The sequence below is a fragment of the Capra hircus genome, chromosome 10 (genome assembly GCF_001704415.2).
Source record: "Capra hircus breed San Clemente chromosome 10, ASM170441v1, whole genome shotgun sequence".
NCBI classification, from domain to species: Eukaryota; Metazoa; Chordata; class Mammalia; order Artiodactyla; family Bovidae; genus Capra; species Capra hircus.
In genome coordinates, this window is record NC_030817.1 from 1,701,818 (window position 1) to 1,723,510 (window position 21,693).

The 21,693-nt window shown below is 48.0% G+C and overlaps 1 protein-coding gene across 3 annotated transcripts in view; it reads left to right on the forward strand.

Moving 5' to 3' along the window:
* EFCAB11 (EF-hand calcium binding domain 11) overlaps positions 1 to 21,693 on the forward strand; it is a 175,793-nt gene that overhangs the window by 120,105 nt on the left and 33,995 nt on the right. Inside the window, exon 6 of one of the 3 annotated variants that reach the window (XM_018053852.1) lies at positions 2,732 to 3,515. The exons of the other annotated variants lie outside the window; for them this stretch is intronic. Within the exon in view, the coding sequence (XP_017909341.1) occupies positions 2,732 to 2,744 (13 nt within the window). The 3' untranslated portion in view covers positions 2,745 to 3,515. Of the gene's footprint in view, positions 1 to 2,731; positions 3,516 to 21,693 lie in introns of those variants that run through there. 3 annotated transcript variants of the gene reach the window in all.

Sequence of the window (21,693 nt, forward strand, 5' to 3'; positions counted from 1 at the left end):
GCATGGTAGTTATCTCCAGGAAAAGCACTTGCGCAATTGTTTTATAAGTTGAGATCGTGACTGGCCACTGTTTTAATGGAACACCATTTTTATTTGAAAGAATGACGGAAAAACTACGGTTATTCAGACTTGAATATGTGGTCGAAATTTCCTTGAAAATGAGTGAAGGGAGCCTGTCATTTCAAGGAAAACAACTGTGACTGTATTTGTTGCCAAAGCTAAAATTCAAGCTTTCATGTGAAAATTAGAATTTGGGAAACTTGTGTCCACCGCTGTGAGCTTGACAGTTTCTCAATACTAAAAGACTTTATTGGCGCATTCAGTGGCGATATTCACAAATGTAGTTCTAAAAATATTGCATAATGAAATGTCTTAGAAGATCTGTGTAGCTCAGTGAATTAATATTTTCAGATAACCAATGTATGATGTTACAATATCATGGTTGGGCAAAAGGCCGTTGAAAGTACAAAATACACCAAAGCAGAGTATGAAAAGTTAATTGACATGGTCTCAAATTATACATTACAGCTAGCCTTTAAGAGATTGCTACTTATTGAGTTATAGTGTGATATAAAAATAAATATCTACTGTTATAGAAAAAGCCTATAAAATACTCCTCCCTTTTCAACTATATATCTGTGTGAGGCTGTATTTTTCTTTATATACTACAATCATGATGTCACAAAGAATTTAGAAGCAGAAATAAGAATCCAGCTATACTATAGTAAGCATTCCTAAGACCCGCAAAAATGTAAAGTAATTCTCTTATCACTATTTCTTTTGGAAAATTTGCTTAGTTTTCATGAAAAATATTTATGTTAAAAGGTCACTAACTTATTATTTTAAAAAATTAATTAATGTATTAAATGTCCCCAGTTTTTATTTCTAGTATAACTATCAATAATAATAGTGATGTGTGTAAACAGAAGCCTTTGGAATTCTCAATTTTTAAGAGTTTAAAGGAATCCTGAAGTTAGAAAGTTTGAGAACAACTGATTCAGTGTGCATAGAACACCTACTATGTGCTGGGCCGGGCTGGTACAGGGAAAGTATGGGTACTGGACAGACGTGGGTCCTGCCCACAGAACTGACAGTCACCTGCAACTAAACAGATGCCTCCAACAGTGTGGTGAGTGCCACGGCAGGAAAGGCACAAGGCAATGTTCCGTCGGCCCCTGGCACTGCTTAGGGGAGATTCCAGGAGTAATGAATGTCTCTGGTGATGCCTGAAGGATGAGTCAGAGGTAGCCACACAGAGAGCTTGATCGCTTTGCGTGTATGGAAAAGCATGTGCTTAGACAAAAGTCCCCGTGCCAGAGGTCATGCCTTCACTGCAGAGTGAAAGAAGTGGTGTGTAACGCGGTGTGTAACACGGGGGAGGGATGGTGAGACGCGGACCTGGACTGGAAGATGGTAGTCCCCTTGTGAAGGGCTTTGGGAGTCCAGGTGTGAGGTGCAAGGACCTCCCCCAAGGGGAAAGGGGGCATCCTGGGGTTGGGGGAGGTTAAGTTAGGACAGCGACATCAGATTGCATTTTAGACAGATCTCTGCTGAGAGATTGGAGGTCTTGCCCCAAATCAAGAGATCGTGGAGCCTGGGCTAGGGCCTGCGGGGTACTGGAGAGATGTGGACAGATTTAAGGGACATCTGTATGGAGATGTTTACAGATCTAGGTATATAGATTCAGTTTCAGTTTCGTTCAGTTGCTCAGTCCTGTCTGACTCTTTGCAACCCTATGGACTGCAGCACACCAGGCCTCCCAGTTCATCACCAACTCCCGGACTTTACCCAAACCTACATCCATTGAGTCAGTGATGCCATCCAACCATCTCATCCTCTGTCGTCCCCTTCTCCTCCCACCTTCAATCTTTCCCAGCATCAGGGTCTTTTCCAGTGAGTCACTTCTTCGCATCAGGTGGCCAAAGTATTGGAGTTTCAGCTGCAGCATCAGTCCTTCCAATGAACACCCAGGACTGATCTCCTTTAGGCTGGACTGGTTGGATCTCCTTGCAGTCCAAGGGACCCTCAAGAGTCTTCTCCAACACCACAGTTCAAAAGCATCAGTTCTTTGGTGCTCAGCTTTCTTTACAGTCCACCTCTCACATCCATACATGACCACTGGAAAAACCATAGCTTTGACTAGACGGATCTTTGTTGGCAAAGTTATGTCTCTGCGTTTAAAGATGCTGTGTAGGTTGGTCATAACTTTCCTCCCAAGGAGTAATTGTCTTTTAATTTCATGGCTGCAGTCACCATCTGCAGTGATTTTGGAGCCCCCAAAAATAAAGTCTCCACTGTTTCCCCATCTATTTGTCATGAGGTGATGGGACCGGATGCCATGGTCTTAGTTTTCTGAATGTTGAGCTTTAAGCCAACTTTTTCACTCTCCTCTTTCACTTTCATCAAGAGGCTTTTTAGCTCCTCTTCACTTTATGCCATAAGGGTGGTGTCCTCTGCATATCTGAGGTTATTGATATTTCTCCCGGCAATCTTGATCACAGCTTGTGTTTCTTCCAGTCCAGCGTTTCTCATGGTGTACTCTGCATAGAAGTTAAATAAGCAGGGTGACAATATACAGCCTTGACGTACTCCTTTTCCTACTTGGAACCAGTCTGTTGTTCCGTGGCCAGTTCTAAGCGTTGCTTTAAACAGATTGGGTGCAGTTAATGAGAGAAGGGAAGGCATCAAGACTGAATTTGGATTATTTGTGTCTTTTTTTTTTTTTTTTTAGATTCCACATATAAGTGATGGACCAATGAACTTATATACAGAACAGAAAGAGACTCACAAATGTAGAAAGCAAACGTGGCTACCACAGGGGAAAGCGAGGGGCTAACTTAGGAGTTTGGGATTCACAGATGCACAGACGCGCTATATATACTATATATATTTTGTACTTGTTATACGATGAGTAACGGCAGGATCCACTGTATAACGCAGGGCCCTACACTCAGCGCCTTGTTATGCCCTAAAATGGAAAAGGATCTGAAAAGGACGCGCACGCATATCTGAATCGCTTTCGAAGCAACACAATATTGTACATCAACTATACTTCAATTAAAAAAATTTTTAACTAAGATCCTACATGCATCCAGAAAGCTTTTTTAAAGACCAGATCTGGGCTTCAGATTCAGCACCTGGGAGTCATGCCTGATGAAGTTCACTGACAGAAGGAAAGCAGGAGGCCCAGGTTATTAGAGGGAGAGCCACTGAGCTGTGCCCGAGATACCCGAGGGGAGACGCCCAGCCCGTTCCGGAAGCCGAGGAGGAAGAGCTGGACCAGAGACGCGCAGCTGACGGTTATTAGCGCGTGAACGGTAACTGAAGACGCTGGGTGAGTGGGCTCTTGCAGAGACAAGAATCTAAGCAAGAAGGGAAGGCTGTCTGAAGAGAGAATTATGGGAAGTACCAGTATCACCAGTATTCAGGGTTGTGACAATTTAAAACAAGCTAAAAAGTAAGGCAAGGAGATCAAACCAGTCCACCCTAAAGGAAGTTGACCCTGAATATTCATTGGAAGGACTGATGCTGAAGCCGAAGCTCCAATACTCTGGTCACCTGAGGCGAAGAACTGACTCACCGAAAAGACCCTGATGCTGGGAAAGACTGAAGGCAGGAGGAGAGGGGGCCGACAGAGGATGAGATGGTTGGAAGGCATCACCAAATTAATGGACACGAGTTTGAGCAAACGACGGGAGACAGTGAAGGACGCGGAGGCCTGGTGTGCTGCAGCCCACGGGGTCACAGAGGTCGAACACGACTCAGCAAGTGAGCAGCAACAACAAAGAGTGTGCAAAGAGGGCTGAGAAGAGTGTCCAGAAAGTGACGAGGACCAGAGACTGTGCGGTCGCTGAGACCAAGGGGACGGAGGAGCGAGGAGGCTCAGTGAGGACCAGTGTCGTCAGTTAAGTCAGAGAAGCGGGACTTCCCTGCTGGTCCTGTGGTTAAGAAATTGCCTTCCCTGCAGGGGACACTGGTTCGGCCCCTGGTCGGGGAGCTGAGACCCCACGTGCTGTGGGGCAGCCAAGCCCACAGCCCAAAGTGAGAGATCCTGCATTCTGCACCTGCGACCGGAAGCAGCCAGGAATCTAAGAAAACGTAAATAAAAAGTCAGAGGCGTGATTAAGAGTGCTGTCTAGACTGCCGCTAAGTCGCTTCAGTCATGTCCGACTCTGCGTAGCCCCATAGATGGCAGCCCTGCAGGCTCCCCCGTCCCCGGGATCCTCCAGGCGATGTCTCAGCCCCATAGATGGCAGCCCTGCAGGCTCCCCCGTCCCCGGGATCCTCCAGGCGATGTCTAGACTGAGCAGCAATGAAGTAAGCGTGAGTCCTTGCCGCATCCAGACGCGCATCAGGGGACGGTTAGGCTCCAGGAGCAGAAGAGCAAGGAGAGCGGAGGGGGAGACAGGGAGACGGGTGGGGGCGGCTGGGAGAGGGAATGGGGGCTGTCACGTCAGCGGCGAGCTTCCAGAAGTCGGAGGAGAGACACGGGTTCGGGGACGGCTGGAGGGGAGCTGTGTCGCCACCAGAGAGCCGAGCTTCGGTTAGGGCACAGGGTGGAGTGAGCGTTAGCTGGAGAAGTTGTCACGGTTTGGATGAGGGTTGCAAAGGAATCTCCAGACACAAGAGTGTTTCAGACAGGGGTGAGTTTATTCAGAACGTGGGCGCTGCAAGCATAGCGGGCTGACCCCCGACAGACCAGGAGAGTCGGCCATTGGAACAGCCGGCTGACTCAGGAGGGTGCCCCCTTCTCACGGTGCATAGCCAACCTTTATAGCCTCAAGACAAAGAAGATTCCTGCTGGAAGGGTGGCATCAGGTGATTGGTTGGGGTCAGGCAGCTGGCCAGTTTGGATCAGGGGGTCTCATGGCAACAGTTGCTATGGGGCTCAGTCGGATCTGGAGATGACCTTGGTGTGGGGCTCCGTGTCTGTGGCCGTGATACGAGGCCTCACACCTCTGACCTTGGCATAGGGCTCCACTGGAGTTAGGGTATTCATTTCAGTCGCTCAGTCGTCCAACTCTTCGTGACTGCGTGGACTGCAGCACGCCAGGCCTCCCTGTCCACCACCAACTCCCGGAGTTTACCCAAACTCGTGTCCATCGAGCCGGTGACGCCATCCAGCCATCTCATCCTCTGTCGTCGAAGTTAGGACCCAGGACGGTTTAATTAGAAGCAGAAGTGCCATGGCTCCCACTGGAAAGGTTGAGGAGGAGGAGAGTGGTGGGAGTTTAGATCAAAGGAGAAAAAAAGCCCAGAGCAGCGTGAGGAAGAGGAGAGGGGAATCTGGAAGGCTTGAGGGGCTCCCCAAAGTGGCCAAGCGTAGCAGTTGCTGGGGAGACAGGCAGGGAACACAGAGAACTCGATCTTATTTTAGATACTGGTAATTTAATCACAGCCATCTTTTCTTTTTACACAATGATGCATTTATATCACAACCTAAAAATTACCCTTAACAATAGCGATTGTTTTTTTAAAAAAAACAAAACAAAGCCTCGTTTTCTGGCTGATTCAGATTATTCCTGTGTGTTCTGCCGTTTACTTTTATGTTCACTAGGTTAGATCTTCAGCTATGTTCCTGCCGTTGAGAGTCCCCTATGTAGAGAAATCTATTCATTATGAACACATTTATTGCTTCATTGAGTTGCCTATTTAAAATGCGGAGAACCACAAATTAAACGTACTGCTTTTCCATTTTGAAGAAAGTGGATGAATGGGCACCATTTTCTTGAATGCATGGTGTTTGTCTTATATCATTAACAGTCCAGATTCATAGGCTAGCAGATGCCAACCCTCGCTTGTTTTGAAGCTTGTTCCTTATTGAAAGGGATGCGCCCTAAGACTTGCACGTGCTGTGTTCTGCATCAGGGGAGATGATAAGACAGATGTAATGGAGAGCGTTGATTTGGGGGGCCAGCTAAGTGATCAACAGACACTGGTCTCCAAAACCTCTTTCTCTGAAGTTAATTATGCAAAGTACAAGACAGTTTCTTTGTTGAAATTGTAAAATAGAATATTTCAAGTAGCCTCAACATAATATTAAGCCATTAAATACTTCTATTAATATATTCCAAGTCTACAGTTTAGTTCAGTTCAGTCGCTCAGTCAAAAACCCCATAGACTGCAGCACGCCAGGCCTCCCTGCGCATCACCAACTCCCGGAGTTTACTCAAACTCATGTCCATGACGTCGGTGATGCCATCCAGCCATCTCAGCCTCTGTCGTCCCCTTCTCCTCCCGCCTTCAGTCTTCGCCAGCATCAGGGTCTTTTCCGATGAGTCAGCTCTTCGCATCAGGGGCCAGAGGACTGGAGCTTCAGCCTCAGCATGGGTCCAAGTCTACGGCCCTGTGCTGAGCATTCATTGTATTCAAGGCCTCGGTGTTGGTCCTGATGCTTTCTCTGATGTCGTTGTTGTTCGGTCGATAAGTCGTGTCTGATGCTTTGCAACCCCATGGACTGCAGCACGCCAGGCCTCCCTGTCCTTCACCGTCTCCCGGAGCTTGCTCAGGCTCATGTCCATTGAGTTTGTGGTGCCATCCAACCATCTCTCCCTCTGTCGCTCCCTTCTCCTGCCTTCAGTCTTTCCCATCATCAGGGTCTTTTCCGATGAGTCGGCTCTTCCCATCAGGTGGCCAATGTATTCAGCATCAGTCCTTCCAATGACAGGGTCGATTTCCTGTGTGGAGAAGACTCCTGGGAGTCCAAGGAGATGGAATCAGTCAGTCCTAAAGGAAAGCAATCCTGAGTGTTTCTTGATGACATATCCTAATTTCTCTAGACTTCCAGTACTGGTAAATGAGAATGTCCCTGTGTTGAGTATGTCAAAGTTAGGACTACGCTGCAGGACAAAGGCGCTGCCAGATGTGAAGTGTGCAGTTAATGCTGAGTGGCTCTGATCTGGAGGTCAGAGGTTTTGCTTTTGAGCTTTCATTGCTTTTTAAAAAAAGATCAATCATTACCCTTAAAAAGTACTTATTTACTCGCTTGCTCTGCGCCGGTCTCCGTTCTGGCGCTCAGGGTCTTCGATCTTCCCTGCAGCACACGGGGCCTAGTTCCCTGAGCAGGGCTGGAGCCCAGGCCCGTGCGCTGGGAGCTCGGGGTTGTAGCCGTTGGACCACCAGGGAAGTCCTCAGAGTTTTTTTTCTTTTTTAAATTTCTTCCCATTGTAACCGCAAGAGGCCATCTGAACCATTTCTTAAGACGTGGACATGGGTTCCCCTGTTAGTATCCAGGCTGGGGCAGACCAACAGAGAGAGCTTGGTCTCCCAGGACACCCGGTTCCGTCACACTCCCCGCCAGGCCGCCTCCGTTGCAGACGGAAGCCCTTCCGCTCTCTCTGGTTGCCTCAAGCTGGCTCTACTGATACTGGGGCCTGGAATTCTTCTGACTCGGCCTGCACTCTTCCCTCGCTCAACGTTCCCAGTGTCGCCCCGGAGCCCGTTTTCCTCTGCACGCGCTCGCCTGCGCCTTGCCTGCGGGCTGCAGGGTCGCGCCTGCCGTCCCGCTCTCACTGAGGTTGGGTCCTTCCCCAGGCACTTTGCTCAGTTCCTCCTTTGAAGGAAAAGAAAGTGAAAGTGTTCGCCACTCAGTCGTGTCTGACCCTTTGTGACCCCATGGACTGCAGCCCACCAGGCTCCTCTGCCCATGGGATTCTCCAGGCAAGGGTACTGGAGCGGGTTGCCATTTCCCCCGGAGGGATCTTCCCGACCCAGGGATCGAACCCGGGTCTCCTGCATCGTGGGCAGCCGCTTTACCGGCTGCGCCACCAGGGAAGCGCGGCGAAGGAGCGCTGCTGCTTTTTTTTTCCGGCTGCCCAGCTCAGCGTGCAGATCTTAGACCCCAGCCCAGGAGCTGAACTCCCGCCCCCCGGTGGACGCATGTGGTCCTGACCGCTGGACCACCCCGGCAGCCCCGGGAATGCTGCTCCAGGAGGGCAGTGCTGTCTGGAGACCACAGCTCCCGCCCTGCGGCAGCGCCTCCCTTTTTGTCCGCCCTCCGGTCGCATTGATTTGCTCTCCGCGTCCATGACGCTGTCGTCCGTCCAGCCCAGTGGACGTAGCGCCTCCACTGGGGCTCAGCTAGAGCCTCTTCCCAAACCCAGAGCCGTGACACCGTCCTGGGAGCCGCTCAGGACTCCAGATTCCAGTGTCTTTACTCTCTCAGCCCGGCAACCTTCATCTCCGTTACTTTCCCGACGGCTCACATAGAGGGCCTTTGTTTAGTCGTAGTGATACCTGGGCCCTCACCGGGAGGTACGCTCTCTCTAAAATCTCACATTCAAAGAGCTCTTTTCCATGAGTCAGGACCTCTGATACAAGCTTGCCTGGTCGGGGTCGGAGTGAGCATCTGTTTCTAGCTTTTTATGGAAAGGTTCCTGGGCTTCCCTTGTGGCTCAGCTGGTAAAGAATCCGCCCATAAATGCAGGAGACCTGGGTTCAATCCCTGGGTTGGGAAGATCCCCTGGAGAAGGAAGTGGCTACCCACCCTAGAGTTCTGGCCTGGAGAACTCCACAGGCTGTGTAGCCCATGGGTTGGCAAAGAGTGGGGCACGACTGAGCGGCTTCACTTTCACTTTCTTTGGTGGAAGGAGAAAATCCTTTATATTCCAAATGTGCTCAGTTCTTTTGCTTGTAAATAGGTGCTGCCCTTCTTTGAATGCTTTTCCCTATTTGTGTAAACTGCTCACTTTGTTTTGCTCCCTTAATTGGATATTTTCAGCATAGCATTTTTTCTCCTCCGCTTCTCCCCTCCTTTTGAAACTCCTTTCAATGTCTTACATCTTTTCCTTGACTTTCTCTCCTCATATCTGTCTCCTTAATTTTTTTTTGTTTGTTTTCCCCCTACCTTTTTTTTTTTAAATTCAGTCTCTCTCTACTGCATCCTGGAAGATTTTCTTAGTTTTGTCTTTCAGTTTATTTAATTTCTCTTAAGCTGTATTGAACTTGCTAATCATATTTTTTCACACCAAGATTTTCAGTTGGTCCCTGGGTTGGGAGGATCCCCTGGAGGAGGGCATGGCACCCCACTCCAGCATTCTTGCCTGGAGAATCCCATGGACAGAGGAGCCTGGCGGGCTGCAGTCCATGAGGTTGTGGAGTCAGACACAACAGAAGCCAGTGAGCACAGACGCGTGCGTGCAAATCAAGCAGTGGCTTCAAATTCAAGCCAGGTGCTCAAGGGCGTAAGCAAGAAGGAGCAAACTTTTTGGGGAGGGATACACATTTCCAATTATAAATGATGTATTACTTATTGCAACTGGAGTCCACTGAGGGGAAAAAGCCGCAACAGCTTATTTCAGACCCAGTACAGCTAGATGTCAGCAACGGAAATGACGTCACTATCTTATTAGAAATACAGCAGAGAGATTACTTAGCAGCTGTCATCCTCGCTGTCTTTTCACATTGCCCTGTAGTTCTTGGTAGAGAATCTAGAAGAGAAAAAAAATAAAAAAATTAAGCCACACTGTTTTCCTCGACTAAATGATTTCTGCTCTTCTGAGAAACAGATCTTAAAAGGTGATGTTTGTTCCATGATTGTTAGGAATAGAACATTTAAAAAATTGTTCTTTTTCCCCCTGGAGACATGTGATTAAACTTTATGATCTTTTCTCTTCCAGGACTCATTGTAAAATTTCTCTTAGCTCCATGTTCCAAAGTCAAAACTCGAGGGCCAGACATCAGCCTCAGGGTCATAATTAGATCTTGAAATCACCCACTTTGAAGAAAAGAATTCCGCAGAGAACTTTTTAGGGCTCTCTTTCCATTGAGATAAAGAGATGCCACATGCTGAGCATCTGTTTGTTTATTCATTCATCATTCAGCCCCAAATAATTATGTTAACAGCCTCTTAAACTCATCTTAGAATGGATATTATTTAATGTATGGAAAGATGATGGAAAGATGCTTGGTGAAAGAGATGCTGAGTTTACTTTTTACTGTATTTGGCCTTTACCTGCCAGGGTTTCTTTCCCCGCCTGCAGAATGAGCTTGCTAGCAGGACCTGCTCAGCATCGTCTTCTGTGTTACGACTCTGTCTGTCCTTGGTGCCATCATTTTGAAGGTGATTTGGGTTATATTGTCTTTGTGCGACTCTCTACTTAAGCAGAGGGAAACCCAGGAAAAGGAAACCAGTCCAGGAAAAGAAGGACTTGTCAAAGGTAAGTCAGAAGTCAGGGCTCATGGCCTCCTGGCGAGCACAGTTCATGTTTTACAGCTCAGTTCAGCTCAGCTCAGTCGCTCAGTCGTGTCCGACTCTTTGCGACCCCATGGATGGCAGCCCGCCAGGCTCCCCTGTCCCTGGGACTCTCTTAATAAAACTGGTTACATGTACCAGCTCACTTAATCCTCTTGACGACCTGGTAGTTCAGTTCAGTTCAGTTCAGTCGCTCTTTGCGACCCCATGAATCGCAGCACGCCAGGCCTCCCTGTCCATCACCAACTCCCGGAGTTCTCTCAGATTCACGTCCATCGAGTCAGGGATGCCATCCAGCCATCTCATCCTCGGTTGTCCCCTTCTCTTCCTGCCCCCAATCCCTCCCAGCATCAGGCTCTTTTCAAATGAGTCAACTCTTCGCATGAGGTGGCCAGAGTACTGGAGTTTCAGCTTTAGCATCAGTCCTTCCAAAGAAATCCCAGGGCTGATCTTCTTTACAGCACAAGTATGAACTAAAACAGTGAGCTTACGGCCACTTTGACTTTATTGACGTGTCCAAAAATGAATATGGCTAAAAGAAAGACAGATGAGGCAGATGCAGATTTTGTAGAAAACACTGATAACGCTTTCAGTCTTTTGATGTTACCTCTGTGCCCAGTGATGAAAGTGAGAGCGGAGAGTGAAAAAGCTGGCTTCAAGCTCAACATTCAGAAAACGAAGATCATGGCATCTGGTCCCATCACTTCATGGGAAATAGATGGGGAAACAGTGGAAACAGTGTCAGACTTTATTTTTTTGGGCTCCAAAATCACTGCAGATGGTGACTGCAGCCATGAAATTAAAAGACGCATACTCCTTGGAAGGAAAGTTATGACCAACCTAGATGGCATATTGAAAAGCAGAGACATTACTTTGCCAACAAAGGTCCGTCTAGTTAGGGCTATGGTTTTTCCTGTGGTCATGTATGGATGTGAGAGTTGGACTGTGAAGAAAGCTGAGCGCCGAAGAATTGATGCTTTTGAACTGTGGTGTTGGAGAAGACTCTTGAGAGTCCCTTGGACTGCAAGGAGATCCAACCAGTCCATTCTAAAGGAGATCAGTCCTGGGTGTTCGTTGGAAGGATGATGCTGAAGCTGAAACTCCAATACTTTGGCCACCTCAAGCGAAGAGTTGACTCATTTGAAAAGACTCTGATGCTGGCAAGGATTGAGGGCAGGAGGAGAAGGGGACGACAGAGGATGAGATGATTGAATGGCATCACCAACTCAGTGGACATGAGTTTGGGTGAACTCCGGGAGTTGGTGATGGACAGGGAGGCCTGGTGTGCTGTGATTCATGGGGTCACAAAGAGCTGGACACGACTGAGCGACTGAGCTGAACTGACTGATGTGCCCAGTAGAGTAGAAGGCAGAGTCGAATGCAGTGCCCAGCCCGGAGTAAGAGCCCCGTGCGTGTCAGCACAGGGGTGGGAAGGCCATTCCTGCAGCAACGGAAATGTATGGCTCACGCTGAGTGGGGGTTCATAGGGAGTGGTGGGGCTTGTGGTGAACTGGAGAGCTCCCAAGTTGCCTAAAGGCTTCCATGTTTAAAAAACTGAAAAACACGTGCTTGCCAAATGCAAACCTGTCCAGAGACTGAGTGTTGCCCCAGCCTCCGTGTCAGAGCTCTGGCGCGTGCCTGTCTCCTGTCTTTCCTCTCTTCCCCTTTCCATACGCTTTACTTCCCACCTCCATCCACCCCGTATCTCAGACTACTTGCTGCTCCCGCCAAGAGCTGCAGTCACAAAGTTTCTGCCTCATTTCAAAGAATAACTAATGTCCGTCAACAGATGAATGGATAAAGAAGTGGTGTGTATATATATATATATATATAGTGTGTGTGTGTGTGTGTTTACACAATGGAATATTATCAGCCATCAAAGAGAATGAAGTAATGCCCTTTGCAGCAACGTGAATACACCGAGAGACGACCTTGTTAAGCAAAGGAAGTCAGAAAGAGAAGGGCAAATACCGGATGAGACCATTTATGTGTGGAATCTAAACTTCGATACAAATCAGCGTATGTATGAAGCAAAAACAGACCGTCGGACACAGAGAACAGACTTGCGGTTGCAAAGGGCGGGGGTGGGGGTGTCGGGGAGGAAGGGTTGGGAGTCTGGAATTAGCAGAATTCCAAAATTAGCTGAGGCAAAGTGTTCTATATAGGATGGATAAGCAGCAAGGTCCTATTATACGGCACAGGGAGCTGTATTCTGTATCCTCTGACAAGCCACAGCGGAAAAGAATGCGAAAGAGAATACACATGTATATCTGAGTCACTTGGCTCTGCAGAGAAATTCACGCAGTATTATCAATCAATTGTACTTCAATAAAGTGAAAAAACAAAGAAACAATCAGAAATGTGCCTAGCTTTGAGAGTGTTTGCTTACATGTGAACCAAGCATCATTTAAAACATTTTATATTATGTGATAACACATGTTCTTCACTGGAAAGTTCTAACAATATAGAAATAGATAAAGCAAAATGTTTCTTTCATCCTCTCCTCTGCCAGTCTCATTCCCCAGGTAAATATTATTAGCTGTTGGGTGGGTATTCGTGCAGATTCTTTTCCGAGCATGTAAAGTGACACGTGTGTGCACACAGACATAGACTGTGTCTATGTAAAGTATCAGTAACACGCTGCGGACCACTCTGCATATGTCACAGACTTCCGTAATAGTATGATTGGATCTCATTCTTTATAACTGCCGTTCTTTCAACAGCTTATCAGTATATAATAGTTAACTTAATCAGTCCCTATTGCGACGTTTAAATTGCTTTAGGTTTTCTGTGTCCAGCTCTCTGCAAGGACATGTGATAGAGAACCCCACTTTCAAAACCAGACGCCTGATCTTCTCCCCCACACCTGCTTCATTTTCCATCTTAATCCCAGAACTCCACCCTCGCGGAGCTCCATCCTTCCTGTCGCTCATGCCCAAACCCTTGGGGGCATCCGGGTTCCTTTCTTTTCCTCCACTGTGTCCACACCAGCTTGGCTCCACACCCCTGCCTTTACCCAGGGGCCTGCTCTCAAGTCTCCTCTCGACCTGTGTGTGCGTCAAAGTCATGTCCGACTCTGTGTGACCCTGTGGACTGTAGCTCAACAGGCTCCTGCACCCATGGGATTCTCCAGGCAAGAATACTGGAGCGGGTTGCCATTTCCTTCTCCAGGGGGTCTTCCCGACCCAGGGATCGAATCCCCGTCTCCTGAGTCTTTGAAGCAGCAAGCAGATTCTTAATCACTGAGCCACTCGGGAAGCCCACTCTTTGGTGTATTATATGATTTTTCTTATTAAAAAGAAGAGATGCATTTGGAAACTGGAACTTAGCCTGAATGTGGTGGTGAGGGTACAAGTGAATGAAGTCTTTCAATTCAAGGATTTTTCGTCTGGGTTCTGTGGATGTAGATCTCTGATGGATATTTAGCATCTTTCTAAATTAGCAACGTGGCCAACCAAGCAGCGTCATCTTAGCAGTGTCCCGGACTTTGCCACCAACAGGTGGTCGTTGTTCAGCTACCCAGTCATACCCGACTCTTTTCGACCCCATGGACCGCAGCACGCCAGGCAGCTTCTTTCACTATCCCCCAGAGCTTGCTCAAACTCGTGTCCATTGAGTCAGTGACGCCATCCAACCATCTCATCCCCCGTCACCCACTTCTCCTGCCCTCAGGGGCTCACAAATATTTTGGGATCATAATTTAGGGGTTGTGGCCACTTGAACTCGCTCACCCTCTTCGCTGCTTTGGAATCACAGAGACTCCTCCTCGCCTTGACTCCTCCCATCCCTCTTCCCATCACTGGGTATTGGTCTTGCCACTAGGTTCTGTTCTTTAGTGTGTTAATGAAGAAGCCCCTATAATACCTTCTTGCTAATTTGTTTTTTTAATACTCATATCTATTCAGTATAATTGGCTTCCTTTTATGCCTTTGAAATTAGAATCTTTATCAAACTGCCACAAGGGTTCATGGTGCACAAACGTTTAAGAGCTCTGTTCCTCGAAGGAACGGTTACCTGCTTGAAGGAGCACGCGGCTCTACAGATCGTCACTGGGCAGCTCATAAACCCAGGTGCCCCCGGGTCCCAGGACCAGGATGGCAGGCCTGTGAGCGCCCAGGGCCGCTGTGTCTGTCATTCGCTCATCCCAGGCTTCTCTATGTGTTTATTCAAATGATTCTCCATGATCTTTCTGTTATTAATTTCTGATTATGACCGCCCTGGCCCTTGCTCTGGGTCGGGCTTAGTTGCCCTGTGGCAGTGTGGGATCTCAGTGACCTGCCCAGGGATTGGACCTGCGTCCCCTGCAGTGGAGGGCAGGCTGGACCACCAGGGGAGTCCCCCCCGCCCCGTGCTTGTCTGTGAAGTGCTCCCACAGGCAGTGCTCTGTGAATAGAGGTGCCGCTCTCTCCTCCCCCGTGCTCCCTGTGGAGCCCTGAACGCGACTCTGACCCGGGGACGCACGTCAGAGCCACTGCCCGGGGCCCATCCTGCCCGACTCCCTCCTCTGCCCACCTCTGCACGTTTGCATCCCCACGGACTGCAGCCCTCCAGGCTCCTCCGTCCATGGGACTCATTCTCCAGGCAAGAATGTGGAGTGGGTTGCCATTGCCTCCTCCAGGGTTCTTCCCCACCCGGGACTGAACCTGTGTCTCCGGCAGCTCCTGCATTGGCAGGCGGATTCTTTGCCACCAGCGCCACCTGGGAAGTCAGAAGCTTTTCGAGCGGTTTGACATTGTCATGATGCCAACTTCTCAATGGCAGACTCGTCTCACTGAACAGGGTGTAGGCCACCTCAGTTCCGGCAAGCTCAAATAGCGAGTCACACGCGGTGCAGGTTATGTAGCTAATAACGCTGTGTGGTAGGACCCTGTTACAGTGAGTGATTATTTCTGGTTTATCAGCGGTACTCTCAAAGTATCTAAAAATCTGTGGAAATGTAAGCCTTTCTTTTTATACCTTACAAGTTTTCATATTTAATCAAAAATTTCATTTTTATTATTTCACATTATTAGTTAATTGAGGAAATAAAATGTGTGTGGGTCATTTTCCCCCTCAGTTTACAGAAGGTAAAACAAGCCTCCCTGGAGTTTCTTTGGTTTGTCTGTCTGGTTTCTGGTGAGAAAATCCTCGTCGTTTCTGAATGTGCCAAGAGCATAAACCCAAAGGTGCAGGTGGAAGTGATTTTGAAGAAACAAAGGCAAGAGTCCGTGTGTGTTTTCTTTGGAACTGCGATCCCTCACACACCGCGTCCCGTTTACGGCTGTCACTGAGGCTGACATCCCGAAAGCATGACGCTGGTGACTTGTAGAGCCCTGCTGGCTGCGAGGCTGTGGGGCCGTCACAGTGTTCAGGGCGGCAGGATCCACGGTGACACGGAAATGCTTCTTTAACGGCATCCAAAAAAGTTCAGCTCAAAACCATGAGAAGGTTTTGAACAAAAGGATACTGGATTCGAAAGCTGACTAAAGCAGATGTTCAGGGTTTCACATATAAACATGAGGGCTTTACAGGCTTCTTAGTAAGTAGCGTTTCAGCTCGCCAAGACTAAAATCCACATACAGTTGGTGAGACATTGGTGAAAGATGGTTTCAAAGGTATTTGCTCGGAATGTTGGGCGAGTCCCTAACACAGAGCGTAGCTTGAGTCCTGCTTCTGGAGCCCCCACAGCTCAGCCTGCTCTGGAACCAGCTCGTGGTGCAGAGGGCTAGCTCACGGAGCGATTAAAGTCAGCAGTGTGCTTTTTCATGGTAGCATGGTCGTTTCACTCACATCCCTGTTTACGTGCAGTTTGAACATGATGGTGATAGGAGGGAAGAATTTCTTTTTTTGGCTTTGTCGCTGACAAACAACGCAGTCTGAACTGTATAGATGAAGGATTAGATTGTCAACAGACGTTGACTGGAGTTTACATTTTGTGTGGGAGCAGGTTCCGATGGTGCAGAAAGCATCCTGAAGACGTCACCCTGATTTAGAGGCTGCACCAGGGTGTAAATCAATAGATCACCTCTCTCATGAGAAAGTCCTGCCGTGAAAAGAAATGTTGGTGGAACTAACCCGTGGGCTTAGTGCTGTCCTAAAGATCGCGATTAGGTAAAGCCTGCTGTGTTACATTCCGAATTATTCTGTGTTATTTGATCCTGTGGAAGCAGGCCATGAACAGCTGTTGCTACGTGCTGAGGTATCAGGATGATCAAGAGGACAATTGTTTGAGAATGTTCGATTTATGGAAGACCTCTGTACATTTCTGTAAAATCAGAAGACAGTTTGGCCCTGGCTTGTTGAAGATATGAACTGGACAAGCAGGACTGCTTATGTATCTAATACCTTCGGTGAGTTTTAACGACCTTAGTACTTCCATGCAAAGAAGAAACATGTTTATCAATGGCTGATAAGATCAAAGGGTAAAACTCGAAAGCTAGCAGCTTGGAAGAACAGAGTTTCTACAGATCATCATGACACACGTTCCATAGCTTAGCAACGACCGGTGACGCAGGCGATGGTCTCGGCACTGCACAGCTGTGACAGGCTATCACAAGACACCTTACGGTTTGAGAAGGCATTTTGAATTTTATTTTCCATCAAAAGAAGATCTATGCCCAGAAGATTCATGGATCCAGAATCCATTTCTTTCATCAGAAGATAGCTTAAATTTAACCATAACCCACAAGATATACTGGCTAGAAGCTAGAACTGGCTTCTGTTGAAGGATTGAAAGAACTCTGAAAATGTAGTCACGCTGTCTCCATTTTGGATGAAACTGTGAAATGAACAAACCGAGCTTGCTGAAACTGCTCGAGAGCCTCTTCTGTTTCATTCTGTGAGACTAGTTTCTTTCCTGTTCTTATCATCACCATCATATTATTATTATGAAAATAAGACTTAGAAATAGCTTAGATGCACTTGATCCCCTACAAGTAGCCTTGCTGGCAAATGCGCCGAGACGCACCCGGCTTAGAAACATCATCAGGCGAGAAGCAAGTCCATTTGCTGTATTAAAACTTCTGTTCTGTGTGCACTCAGTCGCCCAGCTCTCTGCGACCCCATGGACTGTGGGCCGCCAGGCCCCTCTGTCCACGGGGTTCTCCAGGCAAGAACACTGGAGTGGGCTGCCGTGCCCTCCTCCAGGGGTCTTCCGACCCAGGGATGGGGTCCCTCTGGCGTCTCCTGCATTGGCAGCATTCTTCACCAGCTGCGCCACGGTGTTTCTGCGCTCTCTGTTCACTCACAGTGTAGCTGCTGCTGCTGCTGCGTCGCTTCAGTCGTGTCTGACTGTGTGACCCCATATATAGACATTTAATATGGGGATTCATTTTTTCCCTCAAAATGAAAAAAGTTACAAGTGTAATAGTGATCCTAGGTATTAGTTGCCTACATGCAAACTTTCAGTGAACAAACAGCTTACAATTTCCACAGTCCTTTTTCCTTTTGTTTATCTGGTGCTATTTATTGCAATATAATCTCCTGTTGGTTGAACTAGGAATACAAAATTGCAGTTTTTATCTTGCGTGTCTTTTTATTTCACTTTTCTAGGGATTCATTTTTATTAAGTTTTATGAAGTATCAGTTTGCAACACACTGGAAAATTTTTTGAAGGTGGTCCTTTACCAAAGAGAATCTAAGCAGTACTGCCTTAGGGGCCTTAATAGGAAAATGAGACTTCATGAAGACATATCCTATGAAAAGAATTGGTTCTCTTCCAAAGTCTCACAAACTATCAGACATGTTCTCACTTACTTTACTTTGAACCAGAAAAGAGTGTTGGGCCTGAAGTAGCCTCAGTCAGTGGGAGATTTTGCTGCTTACAGAGGTCACCTAATGAAACTGGTGAATAAAGGAGAAAGGAAATTTCATTGGATCCAGTCTCCTGCCTGGTGTTATTCACTCATAATTGCAAATATCGGCTGTCATTGCAAACAAGCCTTTAAAGATCATTTTAAAAGCAATCCAGTAAGTGGCTACATATTGTTGTTGGTAGTGGTCAGTCATGAAGTCATGTCCAACTCTTTGCGACCTCAGGGACTACAGCACACCAGGCTCCTCTGTCCTCCACTGAGTTGGTGATGCCATCCAGCCATCTCATCCTCTGCCGTCCCCTTCTCCTCCCGCCTTCAGTCTTTTCCAGCATCAGGATCTTTTCCAATGAGTCGTCTCGTCACACCAAGTGGCCACAGTATTGGAGCTTCAGCTTTAGCATCAGTCCTTCCAATGAATATTCAGGACTAATTTCCTTTAGGATGGACTGGTTTGAGCTCCTTACAGTCCAAGGGTCTCTCAAAAGTCTTCTCCAACACCACAGTTTCAAAAGCATCAATTCTTCAGCACTCAGCTTTCTTTATAGTCCAGCTCTCACATCCATACATGACCACTGGAAAAACCACAGCTTGACTATATAGACCTTTGTCAGCAAAGTGATGTCTGTGTTTTTAAATATGCTGTCTAGGTTTGTCATAGCTTTCTTTCCAAGGAGCGAGCATCTTTTAAAACAGTCACTGTCTGCCGTGACTTTGGAGCCCAAGGAAAGAACACCTCTCACCGTTCCCACTGTTTCCCTGTCTGTCCGCCATGAAGGCATCCCATGTCATGGGCTACCCTGCTGGCTCAGCTGGTAGAGAATCCGCCTGCAGTGCGGGAGACCTGGGTTCAGTCTCTGGGTTGGGAAGATCCCCTGCAGAAGGGAAAGGCTACCCACTCCAGTGTTCTGGCCTGGAGAATCCCATGGACTGAAGAGTCCATGGGGTCACAAAGAGTCGGACATGACTGAGAGACTTCACTCACTTGTCATGAAGTAATGGAACCAGATACCGTGATACTAGTTTTTTGAATGTTGAGTTTCAAGCCAGCTTTTTCACTCTCCTCTTTCACCCTCATCAAGAGGCTCTTTATTTCTTTATTAGTGATCATAAATATACATCTCATTTATTAGTGGTCATAAATATATATATATATATATATATATCTTAGAGTCAATGGAAAAGAAACCCAAAACATAACATTTTATAATGTTATGCAAATAGATATGATAGCTTATGGTGAACGATATTGGATTTGTGATCTCCGAAGATTTAGCTTCGGGACCATGGACCATGCTTGGTCAAGAGCTTTTGTGTAGCAGAGTTTTATTAAGTGAAAAAGGGACAGAGGAGACTTCTGACACAGACATCAGAAAGGGGCAGAGAGTGCCCCCCTCGCTAGTCTAAGCAAGGGAGTTTACACTTTTTTAATTGGCTATTACAATAAATCAAAAGAATGTCTCAAGGTGGTAAAGATCTTACTAGACCCACTCCCACAATTTACATTTTAAGACGACAGGGTCAGAACGCACTGTAGAAGGATTTTACCAGACCCACCCCATAATATGCATTCTAAGACGGCAGGATTAATCAGAAGGTTTTCAAGAAGGAGAAACCGTCCTCGAGCAGGTGCATTGTTCTATAGCCCTTACTGCAGAGTTTAAACTGAGTCTGTTGTGTGATTATCAGTGCCGGGCTTAAAGAAAAAAAATGTTTTCTGTGACTAAGGCTAAGGAACGTAGAGGGGAAAAAAAAGACTTTTGTCCTTTCCTCCTCCTTGAAAATTCCAGACCCCTCTCTCCTATTGGGGACCCTGGCCTTCTGATCAGCCTGCTTAGGAACTGGCTCAGACACTAAGTGGCTTCAGGTAAAAGCGTCTAGTGTCAGTACCAAGCATGGCGTTTACAGAGCCCTGTGTTCCAGACAGCTTTCCCGATGTGAGAATGACATGCCCTGGAAAATAGACTTGAAATCTCTAAAAGTGACTCTGCTGCTGATGAAACCATTTCCATGAAGGCGCACGTCAAGAATAATAGAACTCTTTGACGAAACAGGACCGTGGGGTGTAGCAACATGTGCTGGCTGTGAAGCTCGTCTTTCAGACCGAAACCCACCCTTCTCTACCCCGGGTGGCCGGTCGGGCCGAGAACTGGAAAGCTACCTTTCTGCTTTAGCAGCCCCGCTGGGCGCCCCTCCTGGTGCGTGCAGGGCGCTGGGGAAGGGTGACTCCCCGACTTCCTCCTGCCTGCCTCCTCCCAGGTCCTGGGGTCCCCTGAGGATCGCCGCGTCCCAGCGCCTGCCGCTGGTTCCAGTTCCCCGTTGTTTCTCACCGTGGACCCCTCAGGGACCCAGCTGCAGCCCCCTTGAGGCTGGGCTCCAGGCTCCCGGGCCGGCCACCAGCCTTTCGGTCCTCGTAACCTCAGGCTCTCCCCTCTGTGTCTCCAGCCCTGACGATGGTAGAGGCTTCGTGTGGTGATGGTTCCGACCCTCTTCTTTTTAAAAAATAACTGCAGTGTTTCCGTGTTGCTGTTTTAGTCCCCTAACTCCTATCTATTTATTATGTAAAATTCTCTTTTAAAATGACTGCTGCCTTTTCTGATGTCCTGATGGCATCGCAGCTGATAAGCTACTAGGTACTGGAAGTGGCCCCGCGGGTCTGGCCTGCATTTGGCTGTGTCTGGCCCTGAACGCAGTGCCAGCGAAAAGTGAGGTCGTCACCCGTGTCACGCGGTGGCTTCAGGATTACTCGGACCAGCCCCTGAGGCTGATGGTGGCGGAGAGCCTACCCAAGGCTGCTGCGTGTGCCCATCATCGTGGTAACAGCAATGACCAAGAGCGGGGAGTGGGCGGCTATTTCTACATGGATGCGTGTTTGTAGGGGAAAGAAGGCAAGCTCGAGTCTCTGAGCAATCAGCTCATGTCACAGGTGGCAAATCTCAAACGCCGCCAGCCCGCTCCATCGGCACCGTACCAGCCTGCCACTACCGGCCTCCTCTCCCCTGAAGTCTGCAAGGGCTTGCAGCTTCCAGCCGCCCTTCCGATGATCCGTTTGCTACTTGCTGGCCCACGTGCCTTAAAACCAGCTCTTCTGCTGAAAACCTCCAATGACGTGCTGTTGTGCTTAAAAATCCAGCCTCTCCAGTCTCCCCTCACCCCACCGTGTTTTCTGATCTTTCTGGCTCGTCCTAGCTTCGGGCCCCCCCGTTTGCAGTGTTCTCTTGCTGGGTCCACTTCCCCGGGCCCTCCCGCGTGGCTGCTCCCCTTCAGCCCCTTCCCTCTGCGAGCAGTCCTCACAGGCCCGTTTCCCTCGCAGCACGCACGGGTCTGCCCGCGTCTCGTCTGGTTCCTTGCTCATCTCCCCCCGCCAGTGGCATCGCGCTGGGCAGAGCCTTGTCCCTGACTGGCTCCCGTGTTCCCAGGACCCGCTGCAGCGCCGCCACTCTGAGCAACGCATGTTTGCTGATTGAATGATCCCGAGAAATATTTCCCTCAGTTAATTTAGAATTTCAGTTAAGAAGCATTTCAAGCATCAAGGAAACATGACCAACGCCCACGTACCTATCAACCACATTTAACAGATTGGGACATTTTGCCGTCTTCGCTTTGAGTGTGCTTTCTGCTTCCTTGTTCTCTTTTTTAGAAGAAATATTAAATGTAAAGGAAATGTGTCCATTTCATCTAAGCTCAAAATTGTTGGCACAAATTATACAT